Source organism: Nilaparvata lugens, chromosome 8, assembly GCF_014356525.2.
Source record: "Nilaparvata lugens isolate BPH chromosome 8, ASM1435652v1, whole genome shotgun sequence".
In the NCBI taxonomy this organism is placed as follows: domain Eukaryota; kingdom Metazoa; phylum Arthropoda; class Insecta; order Hemiptera; family Delphacidae; genus Nilaparvata; species Nilaparvata lugens.
In genome coordinates this window covers 1,667,069-1,684,326 of record NC_052511.1, presented here as the reverse complement: position 1 = coordinate 1,684,326, position 17,258 = coordinate 1,667,069, and the positions used below count along the sequence as shown (strand labels likewise).

Genomic DNA, 17,258 nt, shown 5'->3' with positions numbered 1-17,258 from the left:
GAAAGTTAACGTTAGGTCCTGGTTATGTCAGTGGATAAAGATAGGAGGAAAGCGTTGCCGATTATCTGCCTTCTATAGTCTCTATTGCCCTTGAAGCTATAGCTTTGATTGGATAGTTCTAAAGAAAGTTAGACGTATGACTTAGTGAGGTCCACGTAAAAAGGCAGTGGAGACAGATAGGAGAGCAGCGTTGCCGATTATCTACCTTGCCACTGCCTTCTATAGAAGGTAGCTCCCTACCGGCATATCTGATGTAATATTAAGTGTTCATTCTTGTTCAAAATAATCAATTATAGTAAATTCATCTAGAACATACATTCTACAATGATTATTTAATACATTTCCATGATTGAGAATAAATATTTTGTTGATTGATTATATTTCTTCATTGTTAAAAATGATCTGGCAACGTTGCTGAGCTAGAAGAGGATAGAGCGCTATCTGCATTGTTGAATGATAGACAAGGATAGCAAAACCAGTGTTATCAAATACTGCAATTACAACGTGGACCTCACTAAAGGAAGAAGTGTTCAAAGAGTGATGCATTAATATAATAATGATTAATTGATAATGTACGTATGCATTTTGTTCCATTCAAGGTCAAGAACTTAATAAGAGCACCTAGTATTTAAGGATCCACTTAGAGATTATAATCTCTGATATTTTCCTTATGCCAAATACTGCACCGCTATTTACTCTGCGTTATAATTAAGATACAAAAAACTCAGTTTAGTTCAGTGGAGTTCACATAAAAGATTTACTGCATGCCCATTCTTCAGTCTTCAAAGCTATTAATAAAGCTTGATTTACCTGTTGCAAAAACTCTTTTACTTATTGTCTGTTTTAATCCTTTTTCCTTGAAAGGATATAATATTATAAGCGATGCAAATGAAAGAATCTTCTGCATTATTATTCAGTCAAGGTTGTGACTTTGAAAGATTACTAGAATAAGCATCCATTAGTGTAATTTTCAGTGCTTGACTTTATTTTTAGGGCTCTTAAAGTACGTACTCCCAAATCATTAAGCTGAGAATATATCTCTCAAGCTTTTTATGAATACTTCTCCATTTATCAACTGCTGAATAGTATTACTGTCTAGTATATTAAGATGCGTACAGATATACGCGCCGCGAACATGAGCAATTCACTTTTAATCAGCTGATGCCAAGCTTTTTATATCTGTATCTTACCGTTTCTATAAAAATACAGATATAGTCAGCTGATTAAAAGTGAATTGCTCATGTTCGCGGCGCGTATATCTGTACGCACCTCTAGATACTAGTTAGTTCTGTGAACAGTAGACCTCATGCAGATTTCTCATCCACAAGTATCTGATGTCACCTGTTCTAGTTGATTCAGTTGAATCATAATTACTCTTAAAAATGTTATATTTGTTTTCTCCAAGATCAAAAACTCACTTATGTTAATAAACTCAATTCACGTTTGAATTTGTATCCCATATGATGATTTATCCAGTTTCGTGATCATCTTTCCATCTGTTAAAAATATTTCTGAACTATAAATTAATTTTGTTTCAAACAAGAATATTATAATTTCTTCGGCATTATTCAGTTCATTTAATCATTTTTTTCAATCACCTATTAAATTTGTTTTTCAAATGTGAGAATATTGATAGTGATGGGCACGCTTCATAAAAAATATTGAAACCCTACCTTATAGAAATAGATACGGCCAGACATCTGTGTAATGCATGCAATGAATAATCCACTTGTCAGCTGATCGATTATCAATAATTCTATAGTCTGATTGATCATATCTTCAAAGTAGATGTTATTGTATACAGTGTTATCAGAGTATTGAGGAATTCCTTTTCTTTTCATATCATCCTTAAAATGCAAAATTTCAACAAACCTTGTGTATACATCGACGCGCAGTTGAAAAGGGAATATTCCTGCCGAATCTCATCGAATTCTATCAACGCGTTTGGCCGTAATCGCGTTACATACAGACAAAAGCAAATCGAGTTGAAACATAGACCTCACTACGTTCGGTCAATGATGAATATTGTAGGTAGCCTATGTCATGGCGACTAATTTGCAAGATATGGAACCTGTTCACCAAATAGAGTTATTGCTTGAGAAAATTTATGAATGAGGTCTTTTCATGAGGCTTTTAATCGAATAAATGTACGGCTAGATCATAGGATGAATCCTAATCACCTTAGAATGTATTAAAAGAATGTATTCAACATCAATTACTTTCGAAACCAGTTCATGTTTCAGTTTCACTAATGAATTGCAAAGCTTGAAATCTTGTATGACAGGAGAAAACAAGTTAGATTCTCGCAAAAACTGATATTTTTTCTACTTGAAACCTTTCACTTCTATGAAGACTCAGCTTTTGAACGTACAGAAATTGGAAGTGTTGAATTTCTCAATCAGACATGAAATAGGAGATTATTTTGTGAAATAGAGAGAAATTTAGTGAAAGTTGAATGAATCTATACTGAAACATGATTTACTGGAGAGTTATTTGTTGTAAAATTTATGATACATTTACTTTTATACATTTATTTAGTATTTATGTACATTATGATACATTTATGAGATGAATCTATGTATATAAAAGCGAAATGGCACTCACTCACTGACTGACTGACTGACTCACTCACTCGCAGAACTAAAAATCTACCGGACCAAAAACGTTCAAATTTGGTAGGTATGTTCAGTTGGCCCTTTAGAGGCGCACTAAGAAATCTTCTGGCAATATTTTAACTCTAAGGGTGGTTTTTAAGGGTTTAAAGTTCGTCTTTTAGCATGTATATTCTTCTTATTCTCTTAATTATAGTTGGAAAATGTCCATACCATATGTTAATATAGAACTTTAATCTAGAGAGAGTACCTCTTCGAAACAGTTGCTAACTGGTAACTAAATTAATAATTTTGTCAGGTTGGCATTAAGTTGAGTTGACTTTGTTAGGTTGGCACCAAGTTGAAGATTGAAATGCATTTATCGCGGAAAAATTGATTGGGCACTGCTACTTCAATCAGAGCTATTCCTGGGAATAATATATTACTAGCCGTCAGATTCGCTTCGTTCGCCATATCCGTTTAGCCAGATGTTTAGTCTGGACCCCCGACTGGATCGTCCTAACAAATGATAAAAATGATCAAATGAAAAATGCCTGTTGATCTCATCCTTGGACAATCCAGTCGGGGGTCCAGGGGGCGGAGCCCCCTGGCTTGACGGATATGGCGAGCGAAGCGAGCCTGACGGCTAGTTGATAATATTTTTTACTAGACGGAGTTAAGACTTATTAAACATCTCTACCTCTCAACCTTGAAACAATTCATAACATAAACATAAATTAATAAATATAAATTCTGTTAAAAAACGATCTGGTGACGTTGCAGAGCTAGAAAAGGATAGCGCTATCTGCTTTGTCGAATGACAGACAAGGATAGCAACACCAATGTTAATCAAACACTGCCATTATAACGTGCACCTCACTATTGATGTGCATCTTCTCAACCGTGCAACAAGTCTAGGTCATCTTTGTTGTATTCCTATGTTTTCCTTTGTTACTCCACAGTAATTCGTTTATTCATCCGTTTATTGCAATCTATAACGAAACTACTGTTTCTGATTGAATGTTTTTCATGCTAAATAACTCCACAAAATTAATTACAAGATTAACGAACCAAATATTTAGAGATGATTCATAAATCATTTCTTATCATATTGTGCCCGTATTTGTTATGGGATATGATTCTCTCAATATTCCATTGCACAGTATTCATATTACTGTATATAATATAATTATCATGCATTAAATATACTGAGCAATAAGTGATATTTCTCAGTACAGTGTGATATAAAAAAACCGCTTATCCTGAACCTTCGAGATGATTTCAAATTTTATCAGTTCTGTCAAGTCATTAGGTTTCCCCTGATTTGAGTCCTTGTAATTGTTTACATTTAAATTTTATTCAATGAAGATAGATAATTCATTGGTTTTTTATGTAATAAATTATATTGAGGTCCACTGCAAGCTTTCAGCTGTCACCTTCTATAATCTATACTATAATAAAGGAAAGAACTGGCTTATAGACGTACGGGATAGGAAATTCACGAATGACGCATCATCACGTCTCAACTACTCAACTGATTAACTCGAAATTTTGCATAGATTCTTAATTTACCTAGGATGGTTATAGGCTGATTCTTCAAGAGTTCAGTAGGTCAAGTTTTCAGTTTGTCAAGTTTTACCTGCTAGTTATGAATAACACATCAATGAAATATTTTTGTTTTCAATCAGTTTTTAAATATCAAAATTCAAAATTTTTTTAGTTTAGTCATTAGTTTTGAAGTGAAAATTGGACTTTTTGAAGTGAAAGTGAAATCTTAACCTTATTCTTTTTTGTAACTTTTATTTGTAAAAATTTGGGAGAAGACAGTTTTGGGTATGCCTGTTGTCTTCTCCCAATCATATAATATTTGATTTAATTAATTAATCAATCATAATAATTAATTAATTAATTATAATTAATTAATCATAATTAATTATAATTATGATCTGTAATGTAATGGAATAAAATGCTTTAAATGCTTCTCATTTTTTTATACTGAGGGCGATACCCACATAAGCTCATAGGCTTGCGCGTGGGTAATGAGTGAGGGATGATGATGAGAGATGACGACTACTTTTTAGGTAGTCGGGACCGACGGCTTATCGTCTCCTCCAAAAGATGACAGGCTCATCTGCTCCGATTCCTTTAATGTTTATATTTCACTATATTTTACTCATTTGGTATTCAAATTTTCTTACTTTATCCCTCCACTGATTCACTATTGGTTTCCTTTTCAGTAAATTTAGTGAGGGCCAAGTCACACGAAGCGATTTTCAGGCGTTTTCAGACAAGTCGGCAGGTCAGGTGACTCTCCGATTGGCTGATTATCAGCTGATTCCTAACGACATCCGAATCAGCCAAGCGGAGACCTTCCTGCCTTTCCTATACGTCTGAAAAAACGCCTCGTATGGCTGGGCACCAATTGTAATTTGAATTCAGGTTTCCTCCTCCTAAGGATTGGAACACTTAATTAAAATTCAAGTCACATCCCTTATGATTGCAAGAAAATTGTGTAGACTTCTTGCAGATTCCAAGAGCTCTATTGAACCTTCATCGCAATAAATGAGCAGATATCATGAGAACATGATTTATGAGAAAATTACCTGTTACATTATGTGTGACAAGATATATTGGGAATATTGCCATGTAGCTTGAGAATCATAAATTCGATTTCTACCAGACAAATAATACCGTACATGAAATAAATTGAACTTGGAGGACAGGGCGCAACATTTATGCAAATCTTAACAGTAGATATTTATTGAAAATTTCTTCTCCTTCTCCTACAAAGCTGTTCCTTCTTTGTTCTTTCCTTCCTTCCTTCCTTCCTTACTTCTTCTTCTTCTTCTTCTTCTTCTTCTTCTTCTCTTCTTCTTCTTCTCTTCTTCTTCTTCTTCTCTTCTTCTTCTTCTCTTCTTCTTCTCTTCTTTCTCCTTTCCATTTCCATCTCCTAATATTTTTCCTTGATTATCTCCTTCATTTTTTTATTTTCCTTTGCTTCATCCTCATTTATGTCCCGATCTCTTTCCTTTCAACTATCTTTTTCTGATTCTCGTGTCCTTTCTTCTTCATATCCACGTGCTTCTCCTTTATCCTTCTTAATCATCACCCTCTTCATTTTCCTCATCTTTCTTCTCATCGTTTCGCTCTTCTTCCTCCACTTCCTCCAACCCCACCTACTCTTCCTCTTCCTTCTCTTTCTTCTCCTCTCCCTATTTCTTCTCTCACTCTTGCTTACCTCTCCTCCTTCTCTTTTTTCTGCTGATTATTCACTTGCTACCTCCTTCTCCGTCGTTTCTTCTCATTTATTCTCTCATGCATCTCCTTTTGTCTTCCTCATTCTCCTTCTCCTCCTCCTCCTCATCCTCCACCTCCTCCTTCTCCTCTCCCTCCTCCTGCACTCATTTTCCTCATCTTTCTTCTCATCGTTTTGCTCTTCCTCCTCCACTTCCTCTAACCCCACCTACTCTTCCTCTTCCTTCTCTTTCTTCTCCTCTCCCTATTTCTTCTCTACCTCTCACTCTTGATTACCTCTCCTTCCCATTCTCTTTTTTCTGCTGATTATTCACTTGCCACCTCTTTCTCCGTCGTTTCTTCTCATTTATTGTGCATCATTATTATGCATCTTCTTTTGTCATCTCCTCCTCCTCCTTCTCCTCCTCCTCCTCCTCCTCCTCCTCGTCTCCCTCCTCCTGCACCTCTTCCTCTTTCTCTCACTCTTCCTCACCTCTCCTTTTAACGTTATTTTCATTCTGATTATTCACTTACCACCTTCTTCTCCGTCGTTTCTTCTCATTTATTCTCTCATGGATCTCCTTTTGTCATCTCGTCTCCCTCATCATTTATTCTCTCATGCATCTTCTTTCGTCATCTCGTCTTCCTCATTCTCTTACTCCTCCCTCTCCTCCTTCACCTCTTCCTATTTCTCCACTTCTCTCACTCTTCCTCACCTCTTCTTTTAATCTTCTTTTTCTTCTGATTATTATCTTGTAGCATTCTTCTCAGTCATTTCTATTTCATCTCCTTCATTCTCTCTTATTTTTCTCCTCCTCCTCCTCCTTCTCCTCCTCCTCCTCCTTCATCTCCACCTATGTCTTAACTTTCTCTCACTCTTTCTCAACTACTTTTTCTTCTTATTATCCACTCACCAACCTTTTCTCCGTCATTTCCATTTCTTCTCCTTCATTCTCCAAGCTTCTTCTCTTGCTATCTCCTCCTCCATGCTATTCATCTTCATTCTGTTCCACCTCCTCCTCCTTCTTCTTCGTCAACTACACTACTGCCTTTCCAATTTCAAGAAGAAGGAATTCACAAATGACTAAAGACGACATCGAAAAGTACAGTTATACGTTGAAGGCACTTCGCTCACCGTTTGGTCATCAATATAATATATTTGGCCAGGTTTACGTCAAAATATCAGCTGTGGTAGAATGGGAAGCAGTGATGAGGCATGTTGATGATAGCTTGAAGTAAGTCACTCACAACAGTTAACGATTATAAATTAATGACCGTTGGTCCCGTCACTATATACATTGGTGCTTGCAAACTATTACAGTATATTGTAGGTGATGGTATCTTGATCCATTCCGAGCTGCTTTGCATTAACACAATTTTCTTATGTATTTGAACACGACATGCAGTCAAATTTATTAAGTAAATAATTAAAAACTTTTACTTACTGACTGAAGCACTTTCGACCGTCTAGCGATCATTCTGACTGTTGAAAATGATCGCTAGACAATCAAAAGTTATTCAGTCAGTAAGTAATAGTATATTTCGCACCTAGGGTCGAAAATGTACGTTTTCCGGCTCGAGATCGCGGTTTTCAAGTTCGAGACGAAGTCGAGAACTTGAAGCGTTCGAGAGCCGGAAAAACATTTTTGCCCATGTTGCGAACGCTATTTTTCACCACACCAAAAAAAAAAACTTCCCAATATATAAGAAATTGAAAAATAAATAAAATTCAAACAGCCTATTTTGATAGTTTGAATCTTGGTTATGACAACTTTTACTGTCAATTAATTTCAATATTACTAATTAATAATTTACAATAGTGACCATATTTTTATACTATTAATATTTCAAATAATGTTTGAATTTCTATAGCTCGCGCTTTGCGCCCGGTGCAATATCTCATGGATAGATGGATGAATAGAATTTTCATTACTATTTTGAAATAATGTGAAAAATTAAATATAATTGCATATTTCACAGTTTTGTCTCAAAATATATCAAAAAAATTGATTGAAATTTAAATTACGGTAACTAATATAAAAAATAGCTAATAAAAGTCGAAATTCATCGACAAAAAAAATGTCATTGACCGGGATTCGAACCTAGATAATTGTTTGTTATTCACTGAGCTTTGAGGGTCTGATGTATTACGCCTTTACGCTCTCGGCCATTCCGTATTGTTGAACGAAGGGGCCTGACTGATAACACTTAGCCGGTTTGCCGGCATTTTCACAACAAAATAATGCTCTGAAAATAGTTAAATCATAGAGAAAACATTCGAAGATTCAATCTTGAGTGGGCCTAATGTTTTCTCTATATGGTTTAATATTGAATAAAAATTATCTAAAAGTTTTAATAATGAATTACAGAAAAATTACTAGGAATTTTTCAGTCAAGGCTGAGTTTCACCAGTAGGCTTACCTTAAACTTCAGATCTCTGCTGTATTTTCTTATTATTATTGTTGATTGTATTGCATTAAGAAGTGGAATTCGATAATAAAAAAGAAACAATTATTACTCTACCTCACTTTTAAATATTGATACAATTATTGTACTTTGATTTCAAATTCGATTCTTCACTTTTAAATACTTGCGATATGTAGCCTACCTTTCTGACAATGGACAATGCAACCAACATTATATTGTTGAGGCTATGGAGATATCATCGTATTCTATTGTTTGATATCAAAAACACAATAACAAATATTAAATTATGAAACAGTAATTTATAAAATATATTAAAGACATAATACCGCGTTTCACGATACATAATTATATAGATTATTACAGTCGTTATGAGATTATCTCTCTATGATTTTTGTGAGATCGGACACGATCAGCTGTTATTCAAGGTCATTTTACAGCCCTAGGGCCGTAAAGTTTTACCGGCCTGGTCGGAAAACAATCAATTTCGGCCTCCATATGACGCACGTAAACCAGCTCATTACATCCAAGTGTGGCGAAAAAGTTTTTAATTATTTACTTGATAAATTGATTGCATGTCGTGTTCAAATACATAAAAAAGTGAGTATATTGTAGTTCTGATTTTTTAATATATAAATTGGATACATGAGAGATTTCCTTGTGCTTGATACAGAGTGGCCCAAAAACCTCGTATTTTCGGTTCATTTTCCAATTTTCAATGAACCGAAAATACGAGGTCTTTGGACCACTCTGTATCTAGCACAAGGAAGTTTAGCATGAACAAATTAGTTCTGGACTTCTCTCATGTATCCAATTTATATATTTTCCAATTTTCAATGAACCGAAAATACGAGGTTTTTGGGCCACTCTGTATCTAGCACAAGGAAGTTTAGCATGAAGAAACTAGTACTGGACTTCTCTCATGTATCCAATTTATATATTTTAATATTTCACCTATTCCAGCAATTTTCCTGCCAAATCCAGCAATCGGACAGAAATTTTACTGTGGCCTTTTTTTGGATTATAACATTTTGAATAAAATGAGATCAATCGGAACTCTCTATCTTCAATGACTACTGAGTTATGATTTTTCAAAAATGAGTAAAATTCAAGGGAAATATCTATTTTGATGAATTATAGTTTTTGCTCAACAATATCTTCCGACTGTTACCATTTAGATCTATGATTCAAAATCCCTCTGGGCGTATTTTTGAGTTCTACATTCTGAGATCAGATAGAGCGCTCTATCTCATATAGATTTCCAGGTACACCTGACAACAATGCTCCTTGTTTTGTGAAAACACATCATTTTTAGCTTCAACCATCATTACTAACTACATTGTCATTTCGCACAATGATATGAGTTAATGAGATTATGTTCTATGAGAATCACCCGTTAAATGCACTTCATTTCAGTATTTCCTAGAGGAGAGGCGCACATAAGGATCAAGGATAAAAAATTTAAACACAATGATATAAGTTCATGAGATTATGTTCTATGAGAATCACCCGTTAGATGCACTTCATTCAGTATTTCCTAGAGGAGAGGCGCGCATAAGGACACCCCAAGGATCAAAATTTTAAACACTTATAACTTTTCACACAATGCTCGGATCTCATCGTACTACACTTCATTCTTCTCAGATCGTCAAGGCGGTTCAAAATCATGCATCATAAGTGAAATTCGGTCAAAAAATTGAAAATTTATTGTTTAACTACAATTTTTATGTCTATATTGACTGGACTACGAGTGGAATCCTCAAAGTAACCTTGACTTGCATATGAATCTCTTCATTGATAATACTGCCCCAGAGATTCACTTTACAATGTCAGAAATCCGTTAAAATAGAATCTATGCTTCCTATTCAGCTTATTCTCTAAGTTTAAAGTGAATCTACATGTTGTTATGCATATACAGATTTACTTGCGTGTATATAAGCAGTGTCCACCTTCATTAATAGGTAGTATTGTCAATAGCGACCAATTTTGTTCCAATAAAAGAGGAGGCTGGTTATTATATAGGAGAAAGTGCCGGTTAAATTTAAATCGTGATTCATTTCACGAGATCCAATTGGAGAAGCCATTCTATTTGTAAAAGCCCTCTCCGATTGGTTCTCGTGGAATTAATCAAAATTAAAATTCAGCCAGCTTTTGAGCAACCGGGCAGATGGGTTTGCATTCTGAACAACTAATTTTTTAAGTACAATCTGAGTATGATTAGTAGAAGAGAGTAATGATGATAATGATTATCTGTATTATTTCTTTCATTTTGTATTATTTTTCATAATTTTTTCTATTTGTATTATTTTGTAAAAACTGTATTGTAAAGGAGACATATTTGGGGAAACCCATTGTCTCCATTGTGAATAAATAATTGATTATCATAATAATTAATGGACTTCAGTTAATGAAGAACTGTTGAGGTGCCAAGGTCTTCTTCACATGCCTTTCAAAGAACACTCTCCTTGTTATTCTAGGTTTCTATTTTTCTATTATCCTTCTTATTTATTATTAAATCATTGAAAACTATATTTCCTTGATGGATAAAATATAATTGATTATTTTAAAGAAGAATGAGCAGTTAATATTACATCAGATATACCGGTATCAGCTTTCCTCTTTAGAAAGTAGAGAATCGGCAACGCTGTTCCCTACTTTGCTCCACTGCCATTATAACGTGAACCTCACTAGATACACTACTGAATACATTATTTATTCTCTGAATCTCGTGACCTATATACATCACACATATTTCTATAAATATAAGACAAACCAAGTCCAATGACCTATATTTGTTTGCATAGTTATCTCTAATTTAGATTCACTACTTCACTGACAGAATTCCTTGTTAATAAAATCAATACTCCCCTTTCAAGTAATGCTGACAAAATGACGTGAAATATCTCACTACATTATTAATATTGATTTATTGCTGGCACTTTTCCAGTTCTCAGCCAACTGTTAATGTACCGGTTCTGGAATATTCTGTTCAAAACCATTCAAAGTTAGCATGTAGTATATTGGTACAAGATAATGGAGAATACGGTACTCAGGTCATGCAGCCTACAAGCATGTCACAAACAATTTATGTAATTATTTGGTCGGTAATCTGGTTGAAAAAGAACGATTAAATGAAGTTTATATCCCATATCCTTGATTCATTGATTATTCTCTCATGAACTTTCTAGGCAAGGTTTATTGGAATATATAGGGCCATCCTTAGCCTAGAGATGAAATGCATGTATTCAAAGTTCATCGTTCTATTTATTTACTTACTTTATATTCTAACTAGCAGGTAGCCCGTGCTTTGCAAGGATCTAATTAGACATTTATCCAATGCTGCATATTTGAAAAGCGTTCATAAATCTTACTATGGAAGATGTTATTATTTTCATTGAAAGTATACAACTCCATTCGTCACTGTCCACTTTACTAACTTACTCTCCAAACTTCGTCGCGTCGAAAATTGAAAATCGTACTTAAACATCTGAAATCATGAAGAATTTAAAATAGGCCTATAACCATCCTCGGTGAATAGAGAATCAATATGCAAAGTTTCAAGCTAATCAGTCCAGTAGTTGAGACGTGATGATGCGTCATTCGTGAATTTACTATCACGTACGTGTATAAGCCACTTCTTTCCTTTATTAGATAATAGATAATTTAGATCTTCAAACTTGACCTACTGAAATCATGAAGAATTTAAAATAAGCCTATAACCATCCTCGGTGAATAGAGAATCTATATGCAAAATTTCAAGTTAGTGTCAGTCGAGTAGTTCAGACGTGATGATGCGTCATTCGTGAATTTCCTATTCCGTTCGTGTATAAGCCACTTCTTACCTTCATTAGATAATAGATAATATAGATCTTGAAACCTGACCTAATGAAATCATGAAGAATTTAAAATAAACCTATAATCATCATCATCAGTGAATAGAAAATCAATATGCAAAGTTCCAAGTTAATCAGTCGAGTAGTTGAGACGTGATGATGTGTCAGTCCTGAATTTCCTATCCCGTACTTCTAGAAGCCAATTCTTTCCCTTTAAGGCTATGCAAAGGCTAAAAATAAACTTTCTACTCATGATATTTTTCAAAGTTTATCGATTTTTATATCATCAACTCTCAAAATGAAAAAGTTTTCTCAGGAAAACATTTTTTTCTGATCATTACTTTTTGAGATATGAGCGCCAAAAGTTTAAATTTTTGGGACAGAACATTTCAAATTCGGTAAGAGATAAATCCATGAGATTTGGAGGATGGATTCTTCATGGTATTGTTGATCTAGTAAAACAAGAATTTTCTGAAATTATCCATTTTTAAGATAGTTATTCAATTTACTAAAAATAACAAAAAATAACGTTTAGTTGAGTTATTTTTGGTAAATTGAATAACTTTTTCAGAAATTGATATTTTCAGAAAATTTTTGTCTTACTAGATCAACAATACCATGAATAATCCATCCTCCAAATCTCATGGATTTATCTCCTACCGAATTTAAAATGTTCTGTCCCAAAAATTCAAACTTCAGGCGCTCATATCTCAAAAAGTAATGATCGGAAAAAAATGTTTCCCTGAGAAAACTTTCTCATTTTGATAGCTTGATGATAAACAAATCAAAAAACTTTGAAAAATATCATGAGTAGAGAGTTTAGTTTTAGCCTTTGCACAGCCTTAATAGATAATATATCTTACTGTTACTGTACAAATACAGATATAATAAGAATATTATCAACTGATGGGAATTGAAATGCACGTGTTTGTGGCGCAGAAGTCTGTACACACCTTATGAATGGATGGAAATATACTGAGGTCCACGTTATAATGGCAGTGTTTGATTAACAATGGTATTGCTATCCTTGTCTATCAATCAACAAAGCGGATAGCACTATACCTTTCTCGCTTTCCTCTGTTGCCCGATCGTCTTTTAACAATGTAGAATTAATCAATAATTAACAAAATATTTCATCTTAATTATGAAATTTCATTATTAAATTATTTAATATATAATGTCTTGCTTAATAAAATATAATTGGTTATTTTAAACGAGAATGAACAGTTGATATTACATCAATAAACCTGTATCAGCTACCATCTATAGAAGGAATTGACAAGACAGAGGCTGTGTTATCTTTCTCCACTACCATTATAACGTGGACCTCACTATACATCCACATTTCTCAGAAAATAATTGTAAAATATTGTAAATATCATAGGATCGGCAGCGTTTCTATGCTATCTTTCTCCACTGCCATTGTAACGTGGACCTCACTATACATCCACATTTCTCAGAAAATAATTGTAAAATATTGTAAATTTTTCACTTACCATGCATAGGTCCCATGACAACCATAACGACAACCATGAGAAGTATGACTCTCTTCTTCCGGTTATTAGCTCCATCCTTGAAAGCCACTTGGAGCGTATCCCTGATGTGTTGCAGGTCGAAGAAGTCCCTAAGGAATCCTTTATCCTTATCCTTATCCACGGCGACTTTCTTCTCATCACCAGTCCACAGCTTCTCCGGCATTTGAAAACGCACCTTATTGTTTGTAGAGGGCTGCTGGGTAACTCTGTCCGACATATAATCAGGTCCGTGGTTTTCTTTGATCCTTAGAGCACCATATATGAAACTGAACATGTATAGAAGTGCGGCAAGCGAAAAAACGCCGTAAAACCCGATTTTCTTGTACAACACCCCACTGAGAGCTGATCCTATAGGGATGCCTATGGAGCAGAACACGTTCACTACCCCTATCCTGAGGGTACGGGTTTCCAGGGTGGTAACATCCCCTATGTAGCTGAATATCGCCATGAACATGGTCATCCAACCCCCTGTTATGGCGGGGAAAAGTCCCTCGACCACCCCCGCCACCTCCATGGGTAGCTCGTAGAAATAGTAGGTACAAACTATCAGTCCAATACTTGTAAATAGTTCACCAATAATCGGCATTAACATACAGGGTTTTCGTTTCCGTCTACGATCCGACCAGGAGCCAAGGAACATGATTAGCACAGCGGGCAGGGAACTTTGTAGGAACGTTTTCCAGATGCTCATATGAGCTACAAGCTCTTGTACGTGAATTTCCTCCCTGGTGTAATTCGCCGTCTGTCTAGCTTCCAACGCCGTACAAACTTCATCCCCGTACCTCAAATTCACCCTACAAGCTTTTTCCAAGTTCAAATTCTGCGTGGCTAAACTGGCTAGAACACTGGGGATAATGTAGCAGGCCAGCATAGGCTCTACGGTGATGTTGTTGACTAGATAGTTCATTTTTTGGCCCGAGGTCATCTCGGACCAGGACGTGGGCTCTTTGGACGGTTTTCGGCTGCCGTTTTGGGGATTTTGGCCGCCATTTTGGGGCTCGCGTGCGCCGCCGATCGGTTTAGTGTCGCACATCATTTTCAAAGTCGAAGATTTTCTATAGAATACTGTATTTTCAAAAATTTAGTCACCAATCAACTTTGGAGAGACATTTTTCTGTCACATGTATTCAAATTATAATCTATATATGTGTAGTTTATCAGTTTGTGATAGTCCAATATGTTCTTAATTTGTTGAGATGTCCAAATTCACATACAGAACTTTAAATTCTTCATACCTCAGAACAATACACTTAGAAACTGATTTCGAAACTCCACTCATATATTCCCCAACCTTGTTACGAGAATACTGTATTAAATACTTATTCGAGTCTCTTAATACAATAGTATATGGGGAAGACTGTATTCAAATACTGAGAATATTGTATACTGTATTGAAAAACCTAGAATTGTTCGAGGGAGAAGTCAATGTAGCACTAATTTATTGATGTACTATTTATCTATTACTAATAGATCGTTCAAAATTCACGGTGTATAATATATCATTCGTAGAGCAGTTGAACGCTATAATAAGTACTTGTTACATATCTTGATCTTGTTAATGATATTGAATTGTATCCAATATTTATTGGAGGAATTTGCATAAACTTTGTGTCAATTACAAATTCATGTGTCAGAAATGAACGTGATTCATAGAATTTTTCAAGCTAATCACACTTTCAATTTTGTTTTCAAGTTACTGTTTAATACTGTTCACAGTTACTGTATAATTATTGTCACAGTTATGGATACTTTTATACAGAACTTTTTGTTTATAAACAGTGTTTTGGCTCACAATTTGAGTTAGTAGACTTGTTCTCACAAAATACTCCTCCAAACTTTCAAGTTCTTCTAAACTTAAACCTTTCACTTGAATCTCCTCACACACATTACATTGGTGACACATTTATAAAGCTACATGACATTTCTAGACGTGATTCAAAGTGATGCACCGTGACTATCTCAGCCTTCAGCATGATCATGAATGACAAACTTTAGTGGAGCTGCCGGTGTTAAAACGTGAGAATCGGCATGATTCTCAAGGTGTCACAATAATCATGAAGGAAGCAATTAAGACGTCAAGTTTTATAAATAGTCACTGGTCAGGGAACTACCGGAAAAACGACGTGGTTTATAAATAGTCAAAGCTTGTAGGCACTATTTAATAGTGGTGGTGATAGTTTCTGAGATACATAAAGAATCACAGGTAGGAAAAGTGCCGTTATTGACATCGAGGTTTATAAAAAGTAAATTTTAAAAACTTGGTGGTTATTTCTTGTCTTGTCATGAAAATGAAGAATACGTCAAACACTTGGATACTCAGACCTACAAATTGATTTTATTTATAGAGAAAGATAGTTGATGTTTCCTTACTTCAGTGTAACAAGTTGATAAGCGCTATTAATGTCGTGTTTTTTATCACAGATTCCGGAAAAACTGGAAGAAATTCGTCGTCTAGCCCCAAACCTTTCCACGTAAATTTATCACATTAAGGAGTCTGCTATAAGAATTTGATTGTTATAAGACGAAAATCGTCAAACAAGTTTTTTGGCACTTATAAAAACGTTGAGAGATTTTCTGTTGCTACTTGTGGGGAAACACAATCAATTATTTTATCACATATACATAAAAACGTGGAAATTTTTGTTATTCCAGTCCTCACAATTTTAAACACCCTTTCAACTCCCTAATCACGGTTGGAAAAACTTGGAAATATGATTTTTTTCATCAGCCCACTCAAGCTTAGCCCATATTTAAAAGCGGTCAAATGTAGAAACCCCAGATGAATTTCAATTTTTTCGAAAAAAATGAGGAAACTAATGTAAAAACCCCGTATAAGTTACAATCCTCCTTGAATAACCAGGGAAACTAATGTGAAAACCCCGAATAGGTTTCAATATTTTTCGAGAAACTGGGGAAACAAATGTAGAACCCCCGAAAAATGTTCAATTTTTTTCGTGAAACTTCGTGAACTTTCAGTTGTCACCAGTTGAAAACTCCGTTGAAGTCGTGATACGTTCGTCAACGTAGAACGTAGCTGATTGAGAGCGCGTAATCTATGTACGTATACGTAGTTTACCGCGACGTTTTTGCAGACTGCTCTAGCGTCGGAGGTAGAGACGCGTCGAATGTTAGAGCTAGAGTGACGCTCTCCATAGAGAATTCAAAGTCGCTATACCGTACTAACTCCGCTTTGATTTCCCCTCTCCAAAGGTTCCTCCAAATACTATTCCACCTCTCTCTACCTGTCTATCGCTCTCACTCTCTCTATTGCACACAAACGCTCTCTCTTTGTCTATCTTTCAACTTCCCCCGTTGTCTACAGTGATCAGCTGTTGTTGATTCTCTTCTATTTCCAATCTTTATCAGTTTGTTTGCTATTCCACTCCACTCTTCAACTCTCTCACACACTGTTTCTCTTCCCTTTCTCTCTCTCTCAATCTCCCCTCTTCATCATCAGCGATCAGCTGTTTCCGCTTTCCTCTCTCCTTCTTCCCTTTCTCTGTTACTTTCTTCTTCTTCTTCACCAAAGTTGCAGACTTGCGCCAGAATTGCAGCTTCTTGTCCTCTTGTACACCTCTTCTCCTTATTCGTTTTCGTTTACTTCTTCTTCTCCTACTTCTTCTCTTATTCTCCAACTCTTC

At 35.2% G+C, this 17,258-nt stretch overlaps 1 protein-coding gene across 1 annotated transcript in view; it reads right to left on the bottom strand.

Annotated features, from left to right (window-relative positions):
- The window catches only part of LOC111052574 (proton-coupled folate transporter), a 49,953-nt gene extending 32,914 nt beyond the window's left edge, over positions 1 to 17,039 (bottom strand). Inside the window, exon 1 of the mRNA XM_022339304.2 lies at positions 13,579 to 17,039. Within this exon, the coding sequence (XP_022194996.2) occupies positions 13,579 to 14,653 (1,075 nt within the window). The 5' untranslated portion in view covers positions 14,654 to 17,039. The remainder of the gene's footprint in view (positions 1 to 13,578) is intronic.
- Between the last annotated feature and the right edge of the window lie 219 nt (positions 17,040 to 17,258).